The sequence below is a fragment of the Melospiza melodia genome, chromosome 8, assembly GCF_035770615.1.
Source record: "Melospiza melodia melodia isolate bMelMel2 chromosome 8, bMelMel2.pri, whole genome shotgun sequence".
Taxonomy (NCBI): Eukaryota; Metazoa; Chordata; class Aves; order Passeriformes; family Passerellidae; genus Melospiza; species Melospiza melodia.
In genome coordinates, this window is record NC_086201.1 from 19079109 (window position 1) to 19105286 (window position 26178).

The window sequence follows — 26178 nt, forward strand, 5'->3', positions numbered from 1 at the left end:
GTTGTCATCCCATCTGCTTCTGACTGAACATTATCAGATGTTATCCTTTCTAATGCCTAGTTATTTTATTTCCTCCAATTTTTTACAGCATTTGTGAACTCAGGCCTCTGGAGTTTTACATGAAGCAAGGGTGAAATCTTTGGAGTACAGGTTAATACTAATCCAGCTATTTACAGGGAAGCTATAAGAAATGGAAAGGTTAGAGGTGTCAGTCACCATTATGGGCTTGCAATGTAAATAACAAAATGTGGCATTTGCTCAGAGTTGCCGTTTTTAAAATTTTCATGTGATCATAGCAGGAAAAAATTATATGAAAAAAGATTTCATCAGACTTCCAAACCCATTCTTATTTTTAGTTTCTACAGACTGTACTCTGTGGGTATAATAATGCTTTCTGTTGTCAAGGATAGCCTATTCAGTTAGTGTTCATACTTCTTTTTTAATTAAGAAAAATGTCCTGTCTAAAACCTGTGCACCAATTGGAAACAGGACAGACACCTGTGCAGCGGCACTTCTCTTGCTCAGAATTATTCTGCCATAAATGTGTCAGGGCAAGGGAAGCAGCATGGTTGTTTTTCTTGTGGCCAGACGTCTTAGCCACTTTTAAGTCAGCTCAGGTAGGTAGTTTGAACTTGTGCAGACATTCTGCCTATTCTCAGCCCCTTTTCTCTTAGAGATACCTTTAGCACCAGGGTTTGCTGTTGCTGTTACTGGCACGTATTTTGTGGTGCTACAGAGTCAATACAAAAGCAGAACAATGCTACTGCAAGCTTCTGACAGATGTGGGATGTAAAAATCATAGCTATGCAAAAGCAGGAGAGGAAGTTAACTTAGCAGCTTGAAACAGTCAATGACTTTTGAACTCCATGATCAACAGCCCTGATGGGGCTGGAATCTCATTTGTGCTCAGCTGGGAGGGGCTCATGGTGGCTGAGCACCCTGGGAGAAACCCAGGCCCATGTAAATGAGCACATTCCATAGCTTTCATTGGGGCTGCACAATGGCAGAGCTTGACCCATAACATCTCTGGAAGAATAAATAATTATTAAGAAAATTGGATTAAACTGAAAACTGTTTAGAGATGATTTCACAGACACTGATGTTGCATATAGTTTAGCACAACTGCACTTAGTTTTACTCATCAGAAAGGGGCAGGAGGATGGCTTTTTTATAATCTGATACTCTGTTTTGCAAAGATTGGAAACGATGTAATTTACAACAAATGCTTTTCCTCTTTGGAGAATAATATGCACTCCAGGAAAATGGATCTTGATATGTGTTCTCTGTTGCTCATGTAAAAGTTTTATAGGTGCCTGAAGATTTTCAGATTTGGAAGTGTCATTCTTAGCATAACACAGTTCTTCAGTACCTGTGAGTTATTATCATGGGCCTTTACACAAGCATTTTGTCATAACACATTACTGATACAACATCTTGCTGTGTATAATTACATTCTGCTAGGAAACTTGAGTTCTCTCCATAACCTGATGTCTATGAAGGACTCTCCTGAGGTTTGAGTTTGGATTGTGAAAGTGCCTATGACCTTGTATCTTTGTTTTTTCTATCCTCAAGAGTGTAAATGCTACTATTCATACCAGTGGCTGCAAAATCAGCTAATGGGCAGTAACTGCTGATGAGAAGGAATTGAGTGAAAAGCACAGCTGAAACCAGGACAGTGACAGCTAGGTCAGGTCTCTTCTACAGTACATCAAACATGAATAATTTCCTGCCTGCTCCATCATTTTAGTTAAGGAATTGGAAATCCTATTGATCTGCACACAGGACTTAAAATAACACAGTCTCAGTGGCAGGGCTGTAATTTCTGCAAAGACATATTGTTCCTGATTGGCATTAGGACAGGAGCCACCCAGCCCACAGCAGCTGGGCATGTATTGGTACCCTGTCAGGAGATCCCTGATGTGGGGCTGCTGTGGGTGAGCAGAATGCCGTGTGGAGCTGACCTCACTGATAAAACTGAAGTGTGTGGATTTAACGTTGCTCTGAATACTGACTCAATAGGTTATATTCTTTCTGTCTCTGCATTTTGCAAAGATCTTTCATCAGCTCTCTAAAAGAAGGAGGGTAATGAGCATCACCAACCAAACAATCTGATGAATCAGTCTGAGATGCTGTTGAAAGATCATCTCTCTCTCTCTCCCAGTCCTTTCCCTGCTTCATTGCTTCTGTGTGGGTGACTGGTTCATCTGACTGTTCTCTGTTCACAGTGGGTTTCTGCTACTTCTCTTGTATTTGCCATGCACTGATACTCTGGAGGGCTGAAAATGTAAGAGACAGCAGGATCTGGAAAGGGAAACAAGCTTGTTCTCCCACTCAGCAAAAACCAAGAAGCAGAACAGTGATATAGACACAGCAGCTGGCCAAGCTGAAACTCAGATGAAAAACTTGGCAGTGTAGCCCTTAATGTACTGGATTTGCTATAATTAAATATTTAGCTGCACTGCAGCCTAAGGACTCCAGTACATGGAGTGCTGTAAACCAAAGTTTCCTCAATTTGATGACTGTTTTGTGTATGATTCCATATACTTCTCAGGTAAAAAGCTGTTTAGTTCATCTGAAGTCTCATGCAGAAACATCTGTGTGTAAGGTCTGTTGTGTAGCACTGGCCTTAAAAGTAACAAGGACAGCCTGGGATATGAAGTCCTGTCAGATTTCAATCAAGGTCTTAATCCTAGAGATGAATCTTGACCACTGATGAAAGTGTCTGGTTTATCATCCTGTGGCTGATCAACATGTGCACATACATGTACTCTCACACTCCACTGCTCTTCATCTATCTGTCAATCTCAGTGACATTTTTTTCTACCTTTCACTTTTGTGGCATCAGTTAAAGAAGTAGTCCACAGTGTTTTATCAAGCTAATAACTCATCTTTATGTGGCCAACAAGGTGTGCCAATACTCTGTGCACATCTTTAACAAAAAATGAACTGTGTAAAGAAATTTGGGAATTTCTTAGATCACATAAGTTAATATAACAGCTAAATTCACAATTTAGAACTCCTGACTCTTTATTCTCTGGTCATAGTCACTTTTACCACATATAATGAAGAATAAATGACTATGTTTTGGTGCAAATGTTTGGTTTTTTAAAGGAAAAATTTTAAAAAGGGGCAGAAACTTTGAAGCATTGCAGGTAGGAGCACTGTTGAGTTACTTGCACTAAATGGGATAATTAATGTAACTACATAATTACATAAATGTAATTACATATTTTCTTGGTAATGCATGCAGTATTGAAAGGTGTCCCAATACAGGTGTTACACTGCAATATAAAATACTGTTGTCTAATACACACATAATGGGGATAAAGTCATTTATTCTGAATTATTTAGACAAGCTGGTGTTGTATCATGCTGTCCTTGGTCATATCTGAGACTCCCATCTATTGTGCTGTGTTAAGAAAGTGACTTTGATTCAGCATGTTGCAGCAGAATATTGGGCACTGGGCAGTGCTGCAGAAGGGAAGGCAGCTTGCAGTAGCACTAATTTCAGCTGCACAGTTTCTGCTCCCACTGGATGTGATAATAGTGCCCATCATGCTGCTATGCATCATTCTGCAAACAGAGTTTATCACTAATTTCTTGCTTGTCTGGAAGAATACCTGCTCCTTCCACATGATCCTCCTTTTCAGCTCTTTTTGTTTCTCTCAGGATGCTTTCAGAAGCAAACATAGAACGCTTTTATCAGGTCTCAGACAATATAGCTAAGGACTTTACTCTTCCACCCATTCCTCTCTTTATTTATCTCCCTTCATCTCCAGGTTTTCCTTTCATCCTTGGTGCAAGACAAGGAATCAATTTGCCAAGAATTAGTAGCTGACACCCAAGGGCCTGGATTTGGGCCCACTAAGTTGTGGGAGGGGAGTGTAATGTTAATGAGTCAGTGTGGATCTGTTACCTCTAGTGTCCCAAGTACTGCTTTGCTGGCTAGATAAAGAGCTAGAGACTAGACCAAAAATCTGTGTTACTGTTGGTGTGTTGCAGGTGATTGTTTAGTAGTTGATGAAAATGTGTTCATTTTATTCTGATAATTGGAGTGGTAGTACAGTAAGTACAGGATTATCTCTCCCAGTGGCTCAGATATTGTGGCAGCATTCCTGAAAAAATACCACAGATTTCTGTAAGAGTAGATTGGATCTTAAGTGGTGAATTTATTTTTATTTGCTTTCATCAGCCGTACTGCTTAATTCAAGATGCTAAACTGAGTGCTTCACACGGCCAGGTGCACAACCCTCCTTGGAATTCATTTAACCAGGGAAGAATACCTTCTATGAAATTGTGTTGTGTTCTCCAGCTGTCAAAGTCTTTCAGGGGCTCAGAAAACAAACAGTACAGAAATTATTTTCAAAAGCCAAAGCTAACATTTAGTTGCAAATTGCAAAGATCTGAGAAATGCTGGCAAAAGTTTTCAGAAAGGTAGAGCACTTGCAGCTTAAGGTAATTTTCCCCTGTGAGATCAAGTCCAGCTGTTTCAAGTCAGATACCCAAGAATCGAAGTTTCCACCATTCATTATGAAAAGCTGGGATTTAATCACTGGAGAGCTTTGAAAAGTGTGTTTACAGGTTTAAGTGCTTTTCTGACTGTTTGAATCCAATATTTATTTGCATATGCATCTCATAGGCACTTTCTCCTCCATCTATTTTTGTGCTGCTATTTCCAGTCCCTATTACTTGTGTAGTTGATTAAAATGCTTCCATTGAATACTTGAAGCAGTGAAATTCATGGAAAGTGGTCTAACCTATCTTTCCTCCCCTTCTTCCTCATTCTCTGCAAGTAGAATTTCTCCATATATTCTGACTCATAACCTTATTAATTTTCCCCATTTCAGACTTTTAATATGAAATAATTTATTTATTTTGAGAGTTTATTTGCTCATGTCTATTTTTTCTGTAATTTTCTGTATTTTTCACTCAGCTTCTGCTCTGTAGGTGCTTGGACATAGCCTTAGTTCAACATGAACACCTAGCCTGCACGTCAGACCACTGAACGCCCTGTTAGCATTGATGGCAAATTAATGAGATCCTTTTTGCAGCTTTAATGGAGAATTCCAGTCTTGTCCTTAGTTTGCCAGACACAACAGATTAGAAAGCAGTCTGCTTTTTCATTGAGGCTTATTTCCCTATCTGATACACAATATATGAGTCATTTGCACATGGGACATGGGTTTTTGATACCAGAAGCACTCTTTTTGGCCTTGCTTTCTTCCTGACTTCTGCCAGAGTGGACTAACTCATCTCTAATGCTGCTTTTTTTACTTGACTTCTGTGGAAGTCCCCAGAGATGAATTTGGTCCAGTTAATAAAATATAAACAGAAACCTGCAGAAGCTTCATTTACAATTCTGTGGCATTTGAAGATTTAGACATAGAGACAGTTGAGTGTAAACAATGGTAACTTTATATACAGGAGTTGTTGATTTCAAGTTTGAATTTGATGTAATGGTTAGAACTGCAGTAAGCACTGGTGAAGTTGAACCGTGCTGACTCCACGTCTGTTTTGATGTGATGAGAGTGTCCCCTTGAACTGTAAAGTGGCGTGTTACTGTGACAAATATAGCTGCCACTGGCGGAACAAATTGCACAAAGCTGAGACTGAAGAGTTCCACCTGACAGAAGCAATAATGTGATGGGGTTTTTGCAAACTGGAAAACATTTTCTGGTGCTCGCACCATAAACAGAAGACAGTGTAAAAACACTGTCTAGGAAGGTTATAAAACATTCAACTTCTGTAAGAAGGCAAAAATGAAAAGGTAGAAGTACTATGAAGTACCCCCACAGTATTGAGTCGAGTGTATGAGCAATCACTGGTTGCTTTGTGATCAGTGGTGTTTCACCCATTGGGTGTGTATCATTACCACTAAATGTGGTATTCTGAATTTGTTGTCTGTACATATTTCATACTAGTACTACTTTGTTTTTGTTTTTGGTTTTTTTTTTTTTTTAATTGGTTTGATGCTGTGGGAAATGCGGTTGTTCATTAGAAGGACGAGACGAGTATCCCTGATTTCTGCGCGGGGCTGAGCGCGGCTGTGCGCCCGTGCGGGGTCCGGGGCTGCCGGGCTGAACGCGCCATCTAGCGACCAGCGGGGATGGCCGAGCTGAAACAGGAGACAGAACAGAAAGGCAGCCGGGTTTTTAATGAATTTATGCATCAGCAGGGAAAGTGGATGACGTTTGCCAAGTCCTTATATTGCCTTATTTTTTTCCACTAATTAACAGCCATTCCTAGATCGTTATTTGTTTTTAAAAATGACATTGTTTTTATCATCTGTTCTCCACTCTGCTGTCAGGCTGTTTGCTAAGATAGATTGAAATCACCTGCTGTGGCAGGGTATCTGAGCAGAAAGTTAGTGCTGGATTAGCAAAGCTTCAGAAGTTCATTATGACATCAGTTTACTGCCTGCATCTGAAATGCTGATTCTCAAAAATTTGTTTCAAATATGTAGAACTGCCTGCGTTTCTTAGAGTCATGGAATGATCTGGATTGCAAGGGATCTTTAAATGTCATTCAGCACAACCTGCCTGCAATGAGCAGGTGTTGTCATCTTATTGCAGGGGTTCCATACTGTTGTCTCCTTGTCACAAATGTTTCATGCCTTCTTGGTGTTTCTCTTGGGCATCTCCTCAGAGCACTGACTCTTTCTTTCTCACAAAGCAGCCAACTGATTCCAGCTCCCTTCTCAACAGCCACCCCACTCTTTTATAGCACTCTTCTTCTCATTGCTTACAGCTGTGGCCTGTTAAAGTCAGGCCTGTTCCTAATCTTTGATAATTGGCCCAGCTGCAACTCCTTAGGGGTAAGATTACTTCCTGCACTATCTTGATTTGCTTATATTCTATCCCCCTACAAGCAGGGACATCTTCATCTAGATCAGATTGCTCAGAGCCCTGTCCAACCTGACCTTGAATGTTTGCAGGGATGGGGAGTCTACAACCTCTCTGGGTAATCTGTTCCAGTGTTTTACCACTCTCAGTGTAAAAGTCCTCTTCTTTAGATCTAGTTTCAATCTACCCTCTTTTAGCTTAAAACCATTAGCCATTGTTTTATCTCAACAGGCCCTACTAAAAAGTTCATCCCCGTGTTTTTATAAGCCCCCTTTAAGTACCAGAAGGCTGCAATGAGGTCTCCCACCCCTCACTGTCCTTTGCCCACCTGTCCTGGATGTAACTGCCAAGCCTCACTCTTGGTTGTACATAAGTGGTGTGCAAATTGGATTTAGTGCAAAACAGTGGCTAATATGGGGGCCAGTAATTTTTGTTATCAATCAGGGAAGGTGTTATTTGGGTCAGCCAACACCTGCTAGCTCTATAGACGAAGAGAAGAAATGCACACTGAGGACCTTTGTTTTCTGTATGCAATGTTTACAAATCAAGTTAAATATTGAAAGCAATATTTTGATGTTGTTTCTCTCTGGAGACAACTGTGTGATTCAGTCCAAGTCACTATTGCTTTGAAAACCAACTGTCTGTGTGGATCCCATCTAATTAAGTACTTTTCTTTTTGATTTAAAAATAACTTCTTTGAGATTGTTGGCTTAAGGAAATTGTTATTATTTTTCTGTCCCTTTTTTTTCCTAGGATATTAAATACAACGTTGTTTGAACTGTATGAAGCTCTGGGCAATTTTCCTGCCTTGTGGGTCTTCAATGTGCTGCTTATGGTTCTTCAAATTCTGCACTGTTTTTGGTCTTACCTAATCATAAAGGCAGCCTACAAAGCTATTTCAAAGGGCAAGGTAAGACAACACAGTTCTGTTTCATGATTTTTATTTTTCTATTATCAATAGAAGTCACTTTTTGTTTGGATTCATTTCTTCTTTTTCTAATCCATAACATGCTACTGAAGACACATCTTGTTTTAGATAAACTCTTCTTTCCTTTCCTGGAAACTTTTTCCCACTCCTAATGATTGTCAAATAGGTTAATAATACTCTGTATAGTGATTGTCTTTATATATGCTTCTGCACTTCTTTTTTACAGTGTAGTACACTGAACTAAACTACATTAGGAAAATCAGGTTAAAGAAACCCAACAAATAAACTGCTTTCTTGGGGCTGCCAGTTCTGTTTTTCTTCTTTTAGTAGTTGTTAGCAAAATGTTCATTTCACAGCTGGAAGTGATAGCAGTAATAATACAACATGAAATTCTGTGTTTGCTAGTGGCAAAATTACTGATCACAGCCTCTTCTGGGTTTTGGTATTAGTGAGGTACTGCGAAGAGCTCTGTATTTTCTTTCTAGTATTCCCAGAGTAGACTGTTTGGGGTAGACTTTAGTGTCTTGCTGCCAGTGGTACATTTGACAGGAAGGTGTCACCCCCAGAAATACATTACAATTGCTGTGCAGACACAGGGCCTGTGTGCAGATGGTAGAGCTAATCCTTGCAGATCATGTAAAGTCAGGACACTTCGCCCTTAAAGAGGAGAGCATATTGATGTGGCTGACCCCAAAGTGAATGGGATTGTTCTCCAGAAAATTGCTATCTGTGAATGTACTCGGGAGCTCAGCCATGCACTGGCAGAGCCCAGAATCTGCCACTCCATCGTGAAAGACAGTGCATTCACCAGCTGAATTTTGCCTGGAAGGCACACTTTAGTCTGCTCTGCTTTTAAAAGTTATTAGCCTCAGCTGTCCTGTCTGAATTAAACCAGTAACTTCAAAGACTGCTTCCTCCTGTCTCTTACTCTGCTTGTTTATCCTTTCCCTTGTGCTGTGCTGGCAGGCTGGGAAGTGGAACCCCTTGCACGTAAGTTTCTTTAAATTTACTATGCAAAAGATTTATTCTGACAACACCGGTGTTTGTGGTTTGGGTTGCTTTGGTTATTTTAATTTGTGGTTTCTGCCTTGTATTCATCCATTGTTTGTATTTATATATTTAAGTAAACACTATTTTGAAAGGCTATTTTTTACTTCTTGGCTATGCATCACACAAAACCATTAAAACCCACTTCTCTCTGTAGTATCTGGGTGCTATTATGTTTCACCTTTTTTTCATACAGATATAGATAGATAGATAAGATAGTATGTGTGTGTGTTTACATATATATATATATATATATGTATATCTGTATCTCAGCAGGATAAGCATCTGCTCTGTCAGCATTCAGGACACACACTTGAGACTGTAATACCTTCACCTTGTAGTTCTAACAATTGCACAGGAGAAAATTGAGATTGTTACAGAGTTAAAGCAGAGTCAGACACTTGCAGTAACACAGTGACTAGGTTAGAGATGGATATGTATGACATATATACAGAGGATGAATTTTCCTTCAGATTTTAACTTCCTCATTCTTTCTATTTCGGCAATAAAATAAAAACTATTTTCACAACACATTACAGATATCTTACAGATAAGTTCTAAGTACTGCAAGATGTGTTGCATTCATATCAGGTTTTAAGTGCAAAGACTGCTTCGTGGCTGCATTTTAAAAACAAAGGGAGCAGATCCCATGTTTAGAAGAACTGGCTACAGCACAGAATCTTATTTTGATTTTTGGCTTTATGGCAGGACCCTAGCAGAAAAACTGGCAGTGAATCTATTAAGAGAATTTAAGTTGAAGCAGAATTGTTCAGTCATCTGCTCTGCTATCACATAGATCCCAGGTGCTCAGTACTGTGTGCTGAGACCATTCTCTTCTGTCTGATAAGGGTATAATTCTAAGTGTATTTCTGTACTGCCACCAGCTGCAATATAAAAGTTCCTTTATATGAGAGACATTGAAGTAACCTATTGATTGAAGCTCTGTAAAGTATGGAACCAAATTTCTGACCTCAGCTGAAGTCCAGTTTCACAGGTGTCAGAATTGTGGGCTTGCTAGACATTGGCATTAAAAACTTTACTTACTGGGAGCTGTATGGGAACTGTTTTCTTCTTTTACTGGTTCCAAGCAGAATGGTGTCACTCAGGTACTGGGATATTGCAAGGGCAACACTGAGAGCTCCAAAGGCAAATGGCTTTTTCTGAGATGAGAGTGGAATTGTCAAGAAGACTTTCCAAAGGAGAGGAGAATTACTGTAAGCGAAAAATTACACAGTGCCCCTGTTCTTTAAGCATTTTTAGTTCTTCAGGAAAAAGACTCACCATGTGTTTGCCCCCTTTTATGTCCATTTGCTGTAGTGAAGTCAGCTGTAATTGTCTGGTTGTGGATTGATCATGAAGAAATTGGGATGCTGAGCTCTACAAACAGTAGAAACAGGCATGCAGGTTAAACTTCAGACCTCTTTCTGTTGATGCTGGTTCTTTTTTGTATTGTATCTGGTGGACTCTTGCTAATTTTGGAGATTTTCAAGATTTTTCGAAGAAGTCAGCTGAAAATTAGCAGGAAACAGCAGCTAAGGTCCATCTGTTTCTGAAACACCTTTCCAGTGACACAATGGGGCACACAGGAACTGTTATTCCTGTTTTAGAGACTGAATTGGACTATGTCCACATTTTGCAAGTGCCATTCTCACCACTTGTCTGAAGTCAGAGACTGGAGTTAGGTGATGAGTTTTATTTCAAGCAGTGCTCGTGTCTCCTCCTGCGAGCACTCAACACTGTTCCCTGCAGCCACGTGGTCTCCAGTGAGTTGGGAAGTAAGGGGCAGGAAGTTGGGTTGAACACTTTGTATTATCAGGTCAAAGAGCAGCACTCCAAATGAAGGACAGTTGTAGTTAGTAGGAGGGCAGGGGGACTGAGCCTGGGTTGAATTTGGGAGCTTTGATTGTTGTTTACTTTGGTCTGTGCAAAACCCTTTGCCTTGAGCACTTGGCCATACTACCTTCAGTGCACCAGTGCTGAGTTCTCAGCCTGCCTTTGCACGTGGCATATTTATGTGCCGATACCTGTGTTTGAAGTGAGTGCAGGCAGGCAAAGGCAGAGAAGTGTGCCAGAGCTGAAATCGCCTTCAAAACTCAAATTGAAAAAAATGTGTGAATTCTCTGATTCTCTTGAACCAAAGAGCTGAGTTGTTTCCTTACAGTCACCTACTGCCCACTTCTTTTCCACATTGTACAGGTAGCAAAGGATGCCCGAAGTGACGTTGAGTCAAGCTCAGATGAGGAGGAAACAGTACCGCGCTCAAAGGGCCCGCACAGCACGGTCACCACCAACGGCACCAGCGGTGCCAACGGGACAAATGGGTATCTCACTGCTGCCACTTCCTCAGAGGAGCATTAATCCTTCCGTTCAGTCATGAGACACGAACAGAACGAACTGTTTGCTACTGGAAGTAAATTATAAGTCGTGAATGCAGTTTATTCATGTATTTCAGCATCAGAAAAAAATTAGGAGTATCAAAGCATTCTGATAGCGCACTGCCATATTTCCTGTTCGTGAATGAAGACAGCACACCATTCTGTATACGTAGGCATGCTGTATGTGTATGTAACTGACACAATGGGAGCAGTATTTTCACTTGTACTGTCTGAAATATTATTTATTTTTTATTCTTTTGGGAACTTCTGGACAAAAGGGAATATCCATTCTCAAACTTTGTGTCTTGGATTCTCGGTAACGGAGAGCATCATGCTCAGATCTCTTCTGTCCATCCCTGTTGGTTTTGCTGAATCTGCTATAAGTAATACTTGCTTGATTTGTTACTTACAGTAATTTAGAACATAGCTTTATAGATTTTAGATCTGCTTCAGATATTTTTGCTATCTTTGTGTTTTAAAGTACTGGTTTTGAAATTGCCTATCAAATCACAGTTACTGTTCTTCCAACATAATTTGAGGGGAGGGGGAAAATTGTGGGATATAATTTTAGCATAATTTAAAATTCAATTTGGTGGTTAATTGCATTAGAAGTAGACTTGATTTGTTGTGCAAATACCCAAAAGCATTGTTGTCAGCACTTTGGATAAATTCATTATTACCTTTTTTTTTGGCCTTTCAATTTTTGACCTCTGCAGATTTTAGCTTTTTGCAGAGATTCCGTGTAAAAAGGTGTTTCTTCAAATGCACCATTCTGAATCCAGACTTAATTCCTGAAATTGTTCTTGCACATTCACCTGATTGAGAACAGGGGTGTAATGGAAAAAACAGCAGATGAAAAGTTCATTTCTTCCTCGGACTCAGCTCAGTCTAGGTATTGTTCTCAAAATTATTGCTACTTCCTTGGCAGGATGAAGAGAGGGAAGGCAGAATGTCATACATTTCTAAAATTGGTTTATTTTACATTATTTTATTTTACATATGTGAGAACTTGAGCAAAATTCACTCAGCATAATTCAAAGCAACCTTTGCATGCTCAGCAGTATTTCATCACCTCTACAAATAAAATTAGGGGGCGTTTTTAAAATAATTTTGCATTCCTTTTTATCCAAGATTTATACATAGTGTCCCAAAGAAGACATAATAACACCCTAAGTAAACATCTTTTCAAACATAATATGCATACTTCTTCCAGTCTCTAGATCAAAGTTTAGTGTAATGTAGGATGCTAAGGATCATACAGCTCTTGCAGGACACTCTTGCATGATTTGTGACAGCAGTGCCAAAAGTAGGCAGGGTTCTTGGGTAACAGACTCTATGCAACCTACTGTTCAACAGTATTGTGTGTGCACACAGAACCAATGTGCTTATAGACCAAAGACTGATGTACACACACACACACATATATAAAAGTTAAAAAAATAAAGGAAGGAAAAAAAACAGGGGAAAAAAATCTCAAGTGTGTCTTCTGTATACAAAGGGATTGGAGTGCTGTGTTCAGCTGGAAACCTGAGCCATGAGGTCATTTCTGATTCCTTCCACCTATGCAAATAGTAAAATATAGATGGTTTCTGATGCCATAAAACATGTTTAAAGATGCTATTTTATATAGACTTCATTGAAGAAAGTTGTGTTGTCACTTCTTTCTTTTTAAAACTGAGATTTGTCCTATTCTACTGGTCACTCTTGAAAACTTCTAAAACTTTTATTATCCATAGAAACTCCTGTGTGTTAGGAAAAAGGAGGTGTGCTAAAAGCAAGATTGGAATGGCATGAATGGAAATAGTACCTCAACTTAGTAAATAATAAAGGTAAGAAAACTCAGAAAGTGTAAATCACAAAAGATCTGTCAGTTCTACTACCCACAGAGCATCTTTTGAAAAACCCAGATAACTTTGTAATCCAGCAGCTGCATAGCTTAAATGCCCATGAGTATATCTGAAGGAGCAAGGGAGCCTTACTTAAATCTCCTTCTCCCCAGAAAGTTTCTCTGCCTCTGATTTTTTTCATCTGTCTCCTGTGCATTTGATTTCATACAGTTTTCTGCAGGGCAGGTTACACATGTGAAAATATGCTGATTGCAATGGAAAGTATCCTATCTATTGTGTTTGCAGCTGTGTAGTAATTACTGTAAAGACAATTCCAGGATTTTAAAATAAAACCATCCTGGGATCAATTAAATTAAGATTATAATTTTTGAAATCTGACCTGCTAAAATGGTAATGGAGAATATCAGTTTAATTCTGTGGTGTTGATTACTGCCTCCACTGAACCATTTCCCTTCTGCAAAGATGGTTACAAAAATGGCATTCTGGCAAAATATTTTGTCTCACATGAGAACAGAATGTTGCTCTGAACTGCCAACATGCACAACATAGACCACATGCTGCAATGTTGGTGATGCAGGGCATAGAGCAGTCCCCAGCAACAATCCCTGTGCCAGAGGCCTTTAGTCCCTGTTGGTCCTCTTCAGCAATGCTCTGTAATGTGCATTCAGGTGTAGAGTCAAGGCTACAACCCTTGAGATGATTTAGCATCACTATGTATGCTGTTAGGGTGTCACAGAATCATAGAATGTTAAGGGTTAGAGGGGACCTTGAAGATCATCTAGTCCCAACCCCCCTGCCATGAGCAGGGACATTTCATCCTAGGCCAGGTTGCTCAAGACTTTATAAAACCTGGCTTGAACAGTGCCAGGGTTGGGGCATCCACAGCTTCCCTGGGCGCAAGCTGTTCAGTATTTTACCACCCCTGAAGTAAAGGATTTCTTTCTAATAGCTAATCTAAACTTTTCTCCTTTTTGCTCCAGTCCTCTTATCAACTTCACAGCTCTTCTCTGGACATGCTCCACAGTTCTATGTCCTTCTTATGTTGGGGACACCAGAGCTGGCTGCAGTACTCTGGGTGGGGTCTCACAAGAGCAGAGGGACAGAATCCCCTCCCCTGCCCTGCTGCCCTCACTCCTCTGGATGCAGGCCAAGATCCATTTGGCTTTCTGGGCTGTGAGTGCACCCTCATGGCTCACGTTGAGTTTTTCACCAACCATCACTCCCAAGTCTTTCCACAGGGTTGTTCTCAATCACTTCTCCACCCAGCCTGCAGGAGTGCCTGCGACTGCCACAAGCCAGGAGTAGGACTTTGCATTTGGCTTGCTTGAACTTCATGAGGTTTCCATCGGCCTCCCTCTCAAGCCTGCCAAGGTCCCTTGATCCCCACTGTTAAATGGTGCATCTGGGATTGAAACTCTTCCCTTGAGGTTAAATTTCAGTTGCATCTGTGAAATGCTAAAGCATGTATGCAGTTACCTTGGTTCAGCTAACACCCAATGACATACTTAGTCCCTATCATCCCGGCTTTTTGGATTCTGTTCTTAGCAGTTAGTATAAACTTTCTACAGATATGTCTGGAAAATAAGTGAAGTAAGAGAGATTCAAATGACACATGTGGGGGAATAGGGTAAGAGGAAGCCTTAAGAACTTCACCAACCTTTGCTACACAATGATTTTTCAAGCTAGAGGTTTATTATAAAAATTATGAATTTACAGTTTTTTCTGTCTCTAGTGGGAAGGACCAAGTGATTTAGTGATCAGACATGGCAGTGTGCTTTAATTCATTGTTTCAACTAATGGGTGTGAAAACTTTGGCTTCATCTTCCACTCTGCAGAGAAAATGCCATGCAATTATTTCCTTTTTCATTTGAATTTGATTGCTTTTCTGATTAAGAGCTTTGCAAGGTGCATTTGGAGGTCATCGAGTATTTAGAGGTTGATTGCACATATTTTAGAAGATTGACTGAAATCATTCGCATGGTTTGTGAGACCTTGAAAGGTTCTGTATATTCACACCTTTTGTAGAATTGTAATTTAGTAATTCTAGAAATGAGAGTTTGTACTCTATAACTTCTCTGTCTTTGAGTTCTATGGTCCTATTTATAGTACAGTACATGACACAGTGGTTGAGATGTCAAAGTAGAAAAATGAGGAAATTAGAGTTTATTAGTAAATAGTAAGAATTTGTCTTCTCTCCTAGACAGAGCCCAGATTACAGTAAAATAACATTCAGGTTACCCTTTGTGTGGTGTTTCCCATATTGGCATATTTTGTATCAAAAGAAAAATACATGGTATGTTGGTGGTTTTGTTTGCTTGTTTTTCATAAAGAACAACATTGCAGAAAATGGTAAAAATACCTGATCAAACAACATGGGTGGACATTGGAGTCTTTTGGGACTTGATCAGTGTTAAGTAGTGCTAGTTTTAAAATACCAAAGTGCCCCATGCTGTTTCCTTGTTGCCCTTTTGTAGTTTTTTCTATCTGTTATTTATTTAATGATTCCAGCAGAATTGGTCCAGGTGTCACAGCTTCATATCTCCTGCCTCAGCCTGTGACCATTCTGTGACCACGTGATTGCCAATGCCAAATGCTTTTTCTGAGACCAAGTACATGCACTAAAGCTTTGCTTACAGTGAAGTGATTCTTGTCTTAAATCTGTATCTGATTCAGGTGAAAATCACTTCCTGGTTGTGAACAGGACATGAGGGTGAGAGCCGTGACCCTGCAGCACACGCCACTGCTGCTCACTGCTGGGTGATTGAGGTGCTCCCTGTCTTACACAGAGTGCTCCACTGGGAAGCCTAATGCCCATTTCATTCATTTTCTCATTACCACAGCCTTCTGTATCTCAGAGAAATATGGGCTACCATTGGTTTTATACAGCTGATGCTTTGGTATTTTCTTAATCTCTTTGCTACAACTCATTTTTGTATGTCTCCTATTGTCTACTTCCTGTGACATTTGTGGGAGAGGAGTATTTAAAACTTTTTACCCTTCTTGTAATGTAGACCCTCTTAGGCCTAACTTCAGTGTTCTGCAAACTACAGTTGCCTTTAAACCATGAAGCAAAACCAGTTTGTATTACTTGTTTTGACTGGTTTTGATTTGGAACAGGGACCTAATGGGAACTTCAGTAAGACAACATTATTCTTTTTTTCCCTTTTCTTTTAAAAAGCTCTAGTGGAGGTTTGGAAAGGTGGTGTACATGTACAGCTTTTACACTGTAAAGATTTCTGATTGTAGTTGCAATGAAAACACAGTGTTTGAGTGTGTCTCTACAGACTTCTCAATCTTTGAAATTGCTTTCAGTTAAAAAACTGTAGGAAATACCATGAAAGGATGTTTTGGAGTCATGTCAATGATCACATGTGTCAGACAAAAGGCAAAAAATACTGTCTTACATGACTTAAAATGGGTGCAACAAAACACATTTTCTGGCTTCTGCTGAGCTTCAGCTTTTTGCTCTTCTTGTTTACACAAGCTCTCATACCATACTGTGTGTGTTGACTGCTGCAAGTCAAGGGGAGGCAGATGACACATTTTCACCTGTGTTTTCATGACAATTCTGTGCTTGAGCAACTCTTTCAGAAATGTGGTGATGTGTAGGAACTCCACTGTTCTGGATACAGTGATGCACTAGCTAGAAGTCCTTTCATGTATAGCTATTGTGTGGAACTTTGGAGGTTATTTTGTCTTTTATTTGACTGGGTTTGGGGTTTTTTCTAATACAGAGAAAAATTATTCCTCATAAAATCTCTGGAACCAACCAGTATTGTGGGCTATTTTAATTTGGAGACAGTTTCATAATAAACATAAGTATTAGAAATGTAGATTTTGTTTTCTTATTTTTTTCTATGAGATGCAGACAATGTTTTCCTTTGTTTTAGCTCAAAGATTGTTACCCACACTGTAGACTCCAACACTCTTTGGACAGATCCAAGTGTGTCTTTAAATAACTTTATGTTATTTCTTGTATGAAACTGTTTGTAACAGGAAGTGTTGGAAGATCAAGTTCTCTCAATACAAACTAAAATATTTTCATTACCAGAAAAGGATAATTTTCTAGGATTTAAACATAAAAATTTTGCATGGTAATAACTCCTGAATGTCAAACTGAGCCCACTTTGGAAAAGCTGTCTTTTTTTAGTGAGCAGAGTTTCTTTAGAAATACACATTCAGTTTTCTTTTAAGGAGTCAGTCAGCAAAGCACCCCCTACTAGCCTCTTGTGGAAGTGAGAAAAAAGAGCCACTCCTAGGAGTGGCTCTCCAAAGGAAAAGCTGCAGCTCATCAAAATAAAGCCTACAAAACACCATTATCAGGCAGGCTCTGCTGCAGCATTAAAAGATTATGAGGAAGTACTTAGAAATGGGATGCCTGAAAAAATTCTGGTAACTTCAGCACAAAGAAATTTAGGCAACAGTTCTCATAACACAAGTATCAGTCATATAGGGATCTTCACACATCAGTTGAAGTTTTACACTGGAAGAGAAGTAAGCCTTTTTGCAGATGGGGTGTGCATTATGTTAAAGAACTATAGATCTTTAGCAAATTTAGTTGTTAATACAGCTCTGTGATAATATATAGATACTCTTGTTTACATTTAATATAGCACTTCAGTTCATGTTTAATGAAGGTATTTATGAAGAGATTTACTTATGTGGAATATTGTCCAGCGGTATGTCTAATGTCTTTTGCTCCCTATGCCACATCTGCTCCTCAACTTATGCAGCACAAGGGAGAGGCAGTGTGTGCAGAGCACAGCTCAGGATAACATCACACAGAGCAAGAGCTTTGTGCTCTGGCTCTAAGTCTGTAAAGGACCCTTTGCACAGAAAACAGTGGCTCTCCGAGGACAGCAGGAGGACTGCTGCTTCAGGAGAGTTAGAAGGCAGTGACACAATTTCCTGTAGATTTAGAAGGTGATGAAGGGAATCCAAATGTGTAGCTGTCCCAGATGAGCAAATTTCTGCATGATTCAGTAGCTCATCATGCTGTGATGGACAGAGGCTGGGGGCTTATGTGGAGGGAAGGTAGTCCCAGCTCTGCTAGTGTGGGTGGAGGGTTCTGTTTCCCTAAATTGTGCTGGGGGTTTTGGTCTTTTTGGTGATCCATTCTGCTGCAGCCAGTCCTGCCCCTGGACAGATTTTACACTGTCTACTCTTGTCAGCCAGTAACCTGCTTAAGTGGGTTTCACAGAACAAGATGCCAATTTGTGTTTTACACCCACCTTCTCCAGCCCTGAGTCTGCCAAACCAATGATGATTGTTGTGGAGGGGTTTCTTAAATGCAGAGTTGTGTGCAACAATGACATGTTCCTGAGGTTCTGACTTTCAAAGGTAATTGTTTACATGTGCCACAGAACTGTTAGCTTTTAGTAACTGGAAAGTGTAATATGAAAGTAAGTATTAGAAGTTGAGTATTGAGGGTTTTTTAAGAGTAATATGACCTACTTGTAATGTTACTGCTATAGTTCACTGATCAGATGAAAAGGTAATGTACTCTTAAGCTACTGGCTGGCAACATATATTTACATTCCTAAATTATTGCTCTTTCATATACATCTGAAAAACACTACAGTGGGTGAGGTTTTTTATGCTTTTTAAACATTTCAAAGTGTAAGGTACTCTCCCTAAAAAATACTGTGCAGGTTATTTCTCAGTTTTCCAGAACAACCAAGCAAAGTCCCTGCACAACTGCCACATTTCTTGCATATTTACATCAACTTTTTGCAATCTCCCCTCACAAAAAAAGTCCTGAAACCCAAAGATGAAATCCTTCCTTAATTAAACTTGCGTCAGCTTTCTCACATTAATCTAACTAGCAATTTTATGTCCTATTTCTGAGCCTATGATGAAGATAGCCACACCTTTTTAATTCACAGTAATGGTAATTATAATTACTGTTGGGTCTCCTAAGGTGCCTTTGAAGGAGCTGCTTCCTACCAGAAAGGCTTGCTATCTCATAGTTACTTTTGTTTAGTCCCTCATTTAGGCTTGATTTAAACTTAATTCATCCAAAGCATTTAGTTCTCATTTTTACAGGTGGTTTCTCATGGATCTATCTCCCAAGTGAGATCACTGCCCATAGCTGTTACTTTATGGGACAGTGTAATCAGATTTCAGTTCCAGAAAGGATTTGCATGTAAATAGGCTAGCTCACTTACAGGTCCAACATTTGGTCCTTCAGCAATGTTGAGGAAGTGATGACCCAGGTTGTGGCACCACCTGGACTGGGTGGATATAAATAACAGCCAGGACTGCTGTCCAGACTAGAAACAGCCTTTTCACATGATTTTTTTTTTAATAACTGTTCCACTTTAATACCAATTTCCTACTAACTGGATCTCATTTTTTCTAAGGCTTTTTGTTAAGGAGCATGTGAACTATTGAAATTATGTATAGTTAAGCTGTGATGGTCTGCACTACTCTTGCAACTTGTCCAAGCATCCAGCACAAACACAGCAGCTGTTTTGCATAGAAGAACTCCTCTGTAAGATTTGACAGGTAACTATTATAGACTGCTAACTGTATTATCTTGGAGAAGAAGAATGGGTTGCTAACTGCAAAGGGAAACAGCAGGAGCAGGTGGGAACAGTAAACCATTTTTCTTGTGTAAATTGCATTCACATTGATTGTGGATTTCATATTTTGATTCAATGGGATGCCATTAGCACAACATTTAGTAAAGGTGATCCCGAGTGTACTACAGTCCCAAGCAGACTCAGAATTGTGGACTAACCTTAGAGAAGGCTGGAACCTAAAAAAGATGGGTAATTGCTGCAGAGTTGCAGTTGACAGCATTGAGAATTGCATGCCAGAAGAGGATTTTCCTCTTTCCTTTAGAAACATGAGTTTATCAGATGGCTTATCTGCCTTTGCAATAAGTGCAGGAAAATACAGGCCAGTAAGTCATGCTGATACAATACTAAAAAAATAAAACTACCGATTTGCTGCATTGTCTTTCCATTATAAAGTTGTGTCATACATGGAGTTACACAAGAAAAACTCTCTCATTAGCTTTGCATGGGAAGTATTAGTTGTTTGCCTGTGAGGTAAGCATTTACATTAATGTATTGTGCTGTAACTCAGCTAGTAAACCACCCACGAGGTCACCTATCACTTCGACCCATTCCTCACTTAGCCAAAAGGTTAATGTATGCAGTCTTCTCTTAAAAGCCTGATTTCCTTTATGGTAATTGCAATTGCTATCAGTATGAAATGTAGCATGCTTCTAAATCAAAATAGTGATACGTAGCTGGTGTTCTAACAGACCTGTTTCTTTGCCCAGCCAGTTATTCCAGCTGAAGCTGTGGTGCAGAAGATAATGGATAATGAAGAATTGAGCCCACAATGCAGTAGCTAGTGCAAGTCAGTCAAAGAGCATGTTTCCACATAGAGAGAGTTATCCATCAGTCACAAAACAGGTGAGTCAGTAGCAATTTGCATTGTTCAACATGCTGTGACTGAAGAGGAAGAAAATCACACTGAAGCTAATTGTATCTTATTTCAATTAATCATTTCAGTGCATAACTACTTATGCATATCCATAAAAACGTCATATGAAAAGCCACCACACGTGTGCATGACTAAACACTATTTTTAGCTTCTGTCAGTCTCCCCAGCAACTTCTGAATGTGTTGCTCAATTAGTCCAAATTTGAAAAGAAGATTGTGTGGCAATTATCCCTGTCCTTATAATGTACTTAAAGTCAGCAGTCAGGTACAGATCAGTGCACTGGACAAAGAGTAGGCAGGGTGCAACTGGTGTCCTGCAGCTTCAGCAGCAGCAAAGCAGGAGCCAAATGGCATAACTCAGGAGTGGTTGTAAAGAAGAGCTGAATATCACAGTGAAGAGAATGGCACTCTTCAAGGACAAACCCACAGATCTATAGGAAATCAGGCTTCATTGCCTATGCTTCTGCTACAGCAACTTATAAATAAGCTCAAGACTCTAAAGGGCTCTTTGTGTATAGAGCTGTCAAAGTAATTAGGGATAATATGGATAAAAAGAATGGAGTGCCACTGTCTGGCAATCAGAGCCATTCCTCCCAACCCTTCAGGCATACAACCCTGTTTTAGCAGTAATGCCTCATATAACTGAATTGCAACTATTGCTTTCCAAAAGGTAGGACTAATACCACAATCATTTAGTATAGTTTATTCACACAGTTGAAATACATACTCTTACTGTGTCTGTGGGACTGATTTATGCGTGCATTCCTTTGTTATGTCAAGCTCCATAAGCCTTTTAAAAGGTTACAAATCACAAGTGAGTTCACAGCAATGTTAAGGTATTACAATGACAAAACTAATTTAGACAATTTCAAGGCACTGAATAAATGCAGTTTATTGACACAGTAGAGAAGACAGTATGGCACAAACAGAGCATACTTCCTGAGAAGTACCTGCAACTTAAATCCTGTTAATCTGATTGAAAAGGAAGCAAATCCACTAATGAACAATGAGACCCTGAAGTCAGGCTCCCATCCCTTGTCTTTGTGTGCTATTGCCAGTTACAGAATTCTCAGAGAGGACACAGGGTTTGTCCTGAGAGAGGACACAAAGCAGAAACTGAAGATTTGTTTTATTGGAGATGTCACTATAGTAATGCTTAGTAATTCTCTGCTGCTATTCTGTTCCAAAATTGCAGTGTAATCAATTGGCACCTTTACCTTTCTTACTGTTCTTTGTGTATAACTGGCTGTAACACAAGAAAAAAAATCAATAGGGCACACCAAGGAAAATGATGCACTACATAAAAAACAGCAAATTATGCCCTATAGAAAAGAAGAAATGGAAGATTATGTCTTTTACTTTTTTGTTAAGTTGTGATCCTAGCAGATAAGCGTGTAGTCTGTGGTGCACCCATCAAGCTATATGGTTAAGTTCAGACAAACCAAATTATTTAAAATACAGTTCACATGTGACTGGGAAATATTCCCAACTGTACTAAGAATATCTGATTTGATCAGATCACCACATTTAAACATGCCTAAGAATATCTGATCTGATCAGATCACCACATTTAAACATGCCTAAATTACTAGGTCGTACATATTAGTTTTTGATGCACTAGAATTTCTAGGACTGAACCTAGTCAAGTCTTTATTTCAACTTATGGTATATTATCAAATGAAGCATTTTCCTTCTTGTTGCAACAGTCCTTTTAAATATTTCTGTAAAAATGATAACAGTTTACAGGATAGAAAAAGAATATTTTCAATCAAAGCTAAGCATTGTGGTAGTAATAGTCGTCTTGATAAGATGAAAAATGCACACATGATTTATCTGTCACCACTATATTTCATACTTTAATACACTTTACTTCAGGCTTTGCCATGTCAAAAGGTTTCCAATGACAAAGTTTAACAGACCAGAAGAAAAATATTTAGATGCATGACTATAAATGCTAACACTGTAGAATACAAGTTACGGTAAAAATCAGGACAATGACCTATGACACAAGTAACTGAAACAAGTGTTAAGCTTCAGCAAACTATTTTTTTTTTAATAGGTTTCAGGCCTATTTCAACTACACAGAAATCTGACAGAGACATCCATGCTTTTGGAAAAGATACACAAACTACCGAAGCTACTTTATTTTGATTATCTCCCCGGGGCAGCTAAATACAAACCATTGCACCATTAATGCACGTAATGGATCAAAATTTACATGTCCAGACATTCAGTTAAGGCAGTAGTTGGTGATACCAATGTTCAATGAATGATTCAAAATGTGTCCAGAAAACAGTAAACTAAAATATCACTTTCATGATCTTTATTTAGAAATTAGGAATCAAACATTGATAAATACACCATTTCACCAACAGGAAGGGGGTAAGAGTGCTCTACATCCAGAAAGAGAGGTACAAACCAGTTTCATGCAGACTGTTTATATGATAAAGCAGTGAAAGCTTTTCTGATGTTGGCAACAAATGCAGAAAAATTGTTAGTTTCTCTCAGTTTAAGCTGTAACTCTGCAATACAGTCCAGAGGAGGAGTACAGGAATTCACTAGAATGACACAAATTTGTAAAATATTAGACTACTAATAAAAGAATAAATCCATACCAGTGTTTTTCTGCACCTATGAAATACTAATGCAGTTTGTTATCTTTTTATGTTTTCATTTCCACCTGCATTATTTTGGAGAAGCCTCATTTTGTTTCAGCAAAGAGAAAGCCTCAAAGAACTTAACAGGTTTTTTTATTTCCTGACCTCCCACTCAGTGCTGTGCTCCTGCCTGAGTTGTTACAGCAATTCCCAGGAATCCATAGCCTACTCAAAAACTGAAACACACTCCCCTAAGCCATGATGTTGCTCTGCAGGCAAGCAGATTATAAACTGATGTAGCCCAGCATATGATAGACTTTTGACTTCAACAGTTTAGGTCTGAATTAGTAAAACCAGAAATCTGTTCATACCCAGAGGCATGGCAGAGCCCCAGTAGCATTTGTCTAGAAGCTATCTAGGACTCAAATTCCATATGTAAGAGCCATATAGCCAAACCAGCTGTGAGATCCAAAAGGCTGTGCCCTTACAGAAGGGGAATGCTGGATTTCAAGTTTTATTCTTTCACCTATGTCACCCTTTTTCTGCCTCTAGGCTTCTGGAACAAGTTGAAATAAGCCTGTCAGCATACACAAGCAGAAACTGTAGCAGAAACAAACTACAAATGAAGCATTCTCATCTCTGTCTGTGGTCCTTCTCTTGCTTTGCTTGATACAAAGTAAACAGCATCTCCACAAATGGAGGCCAGTGAATATAAGCAGTCCTATTTTCATGTAAGTTAGCAAGACAAACATAATTAAAGAAACAATAATACCAATCAAGATTTTCCATTCAGGAATTGGAAGATAAAAGATCCCAATTAAGCTGCACTTTACTCCTCTGCTTTTTTCAAATAGAGGTGTCAGATTCAGTGCTCTAATTTAAGTATTCAAATTCACATACCTTCATAGTCCCCTTGTTCATTTATGGAAAGGGTACACACGTAGGGCTTATCAGGATCTTTTTGGTCAATGTGCCTGAATATAAACTGTAATTGCTCATCTAAAATAAACACAAACAGAAGTAATTAACACCATTAACCTCTGCTGCAGAGTCACAATGATGATTAAAACTCACAATACAAAATTAGTTTCAATTAATATTCCTAGAACACTGACAAAGTAAGCAACCCTGGCCTCTTTGCAAAACAAATGCATTTTAACATATTTTGCCATTTGAGGGACAAATGTAGTAGCTGGGCTAATCCAGCTGGTCAAGTGTGTAATCTATGTGCTCTTCGCTGCACAATCCAGCATGAGCCTCATTGTATCAGTGCACACAGAAACTGTGGAAGCTACAGAAACCTACCTGGAATTCTACGCATCTCCAACGCAAGATGCTCTTTAAACAATGTTTTAATCTTGCTCACTTGTTCCAGTTTCTCCTTGGCAGCTTTATTTTTAGAAGATTTTACTAGAATGTAAAAGTCCATCATAAGTATCAAAGGCAAAACAAGCACATAAAAAACCATCTAGAACAGCAGAAAAGCCACAAAGAGCAAGTGTTAAAAACAACCCCTCCTTCAATTAGGAAAATTTACTTATTATCCCTTTTTTACTTACTTTCCATTTTCTTCATCAACTCTTGTTTAAGCTCTTCAATGCTGTCCATCAAGTTCTTCTGCTGCTCTTGTTCTTGATTTAGCTCTGATCTTATTTCTGTCAACTGCTCTTCCTTTTCTGCTATGTATTTGCTCTGCTGGAGAATCTCTGAAAGGAGGCAAGAAAATATGAACATATACAGTTGATTAAGTTATGTCTCTGCTATTTAAAACTTAAGTAGTTTGACATTATTTATATTAATAAGACACAGTAGAATGCATGCTACCATAGCTGCAGAGAGAAGTTAGCTTAACTATACCAAATGGAAACTTAAAGTGAAAGTTATTCCTAAGAGAAGCTACAAAGTATGGAGCTGCTCAGATACTTTAATGAGATTAAATTTGCTTCTGGTGCCAGCACTACATACATATTCAAAGCATGAAGATGGTGGCTCCTGCCCACAGGTAATGACAGAAAGCCAAGAATGGAAACATTGACTGATGTGAGAGTTGCAATCATTTTACCTGATATTCTGAAGGTTACAAAATTCAGCCAAGTTAACCCTAGACTGATGAGCTGACAGTATTCTCTTACTAATATGGAAAAGACATAAATAACTTCACAATACTTAGCTTTACTAAGCAGTTTAATTTAATTTTCCTACTGCAGGCAAAAATTCTGACACTATTGTTTTAAATACTTATGCTTTATGTAGAAAACATATTTTTGCATCATCAAGGAAGTTTTTCAACAAATTGCTTTTGACTTGAAATTTACATTTTAATTTATGTTGTAACCAACCCATTATGTTTGGGTTTAATTCTGTCTTCATTCTGATGTTATTACTTGCCTTTTCAAACGTGAAGTTAAACATACTATCCAGCTATATTCAGTTAATTTTATAAAGGTTGGGCATAAGAAATAACTGTACCATTGTTATACTCGTGAATTTTGTCAATCATCACATCCTCTTCTTTCAGCTTCTTGGACCATTTCTCTGGAAGGGAAAGTTACTTCAGTTATCTGAAGAAGTTTGATGACAACTTGCAAAAAGCAGAGTTAACAGGAGCAAGGGCCTTTGTACCTGCAAGAGCTTCTAAAGTCTCCTTGCACAAATCTCTCAGCGCTGAAGTCTGATTGTTCTGTTCAGTGCCATAACTGAATTTAAACTGGTTCCAAAACTCTTTCATATCTCTTTCAAGGAGTGTTACTTCATCTTCCGCCGGTGCATTCCCCATAGCGCTGTAGCAGACCTGTGCGGGAACAGGCGCGGCGTCAGGGCACGGGGGGCAACGGCAGCACGGCTAACACAGCGCGGACGCGCCGGGCTGCTTCTACCGCCCCGCCTTGTTGTTCAAACCTCTCGGCGCAAGCTGTTTTTGTTGTCACCATCAGCTCAGTGGGAGCCGCGTTTCCCTCGCACTGTCCCGACGCTCGGCTCCCGCGCCAGGGGAGGTTTCCCCACCGCCCGCCGGCCCCGGCCCCATTCCCGGCCCGCACCCACCGCGTCCGCGCCGCGCCGCTTCCCGCCGCCAACGGCCGCTCCC

General features: G+C 39.4%; 2 protein-coding genes across 3 annotated transcripts in view; one reads left to right on the forward strand and one right to left on the reverse strand.

Annotated features, from left to right (window-relative positions):
* The window catches only part of CERS6 (ceramide synthase 6), a 96975-nt gene extending 80103 nt beyond the window's left edge, over positions 1–16872 (forward strand). Inside the window, exons 9-11 of one of the 2 annotated variants that reach the window (XM_063162059.1) lie at positions 7596–7752; positions 8737–8760; positions 11014–16872. In XM_063162059.1, coding sequence (XP_063018129.1) covers positions 7596–7752; positions 8737–8760; positions 11014–11175 — 343 coding nt within the window. In that variant the 3' untranslated portion in view covers positions 11176–16872. The remainder of the gene's footprint in view (positions 1–7595; positions 7753–8736; positions 8761–11013) is intronic. The other variant, XM_063162060.1, reaches the window with a different exon arrangement.
* A 4490-nt stretch (positions 16873–21362) lies between these two features.
* Positions 21363–26178, reverse strand: SPC25 (SPC25 component of NDC80 kinetochore complex). The gene is made up of 7 exons (XM_063162061.1): positions 26136–26178; positions 25716–25884; positions 25563–25628; positions 24653–24799; positions 24399–24503; positions 23994–24092; positions 21363–23054 (listed from the first exon to the last, which is right to left on the reverse strand). The coding sequence occupies exons 2-7, from the start codon at positions 25867–25869 to the stop codon at positions 22921–22923; spliced, it is 705 nt and encodes a 234-aa protein (XP_063018131.1). The 5' UTR covers positions 25870–25884; positions 26136–26178; the 3' UTR covers positions 21363–22920.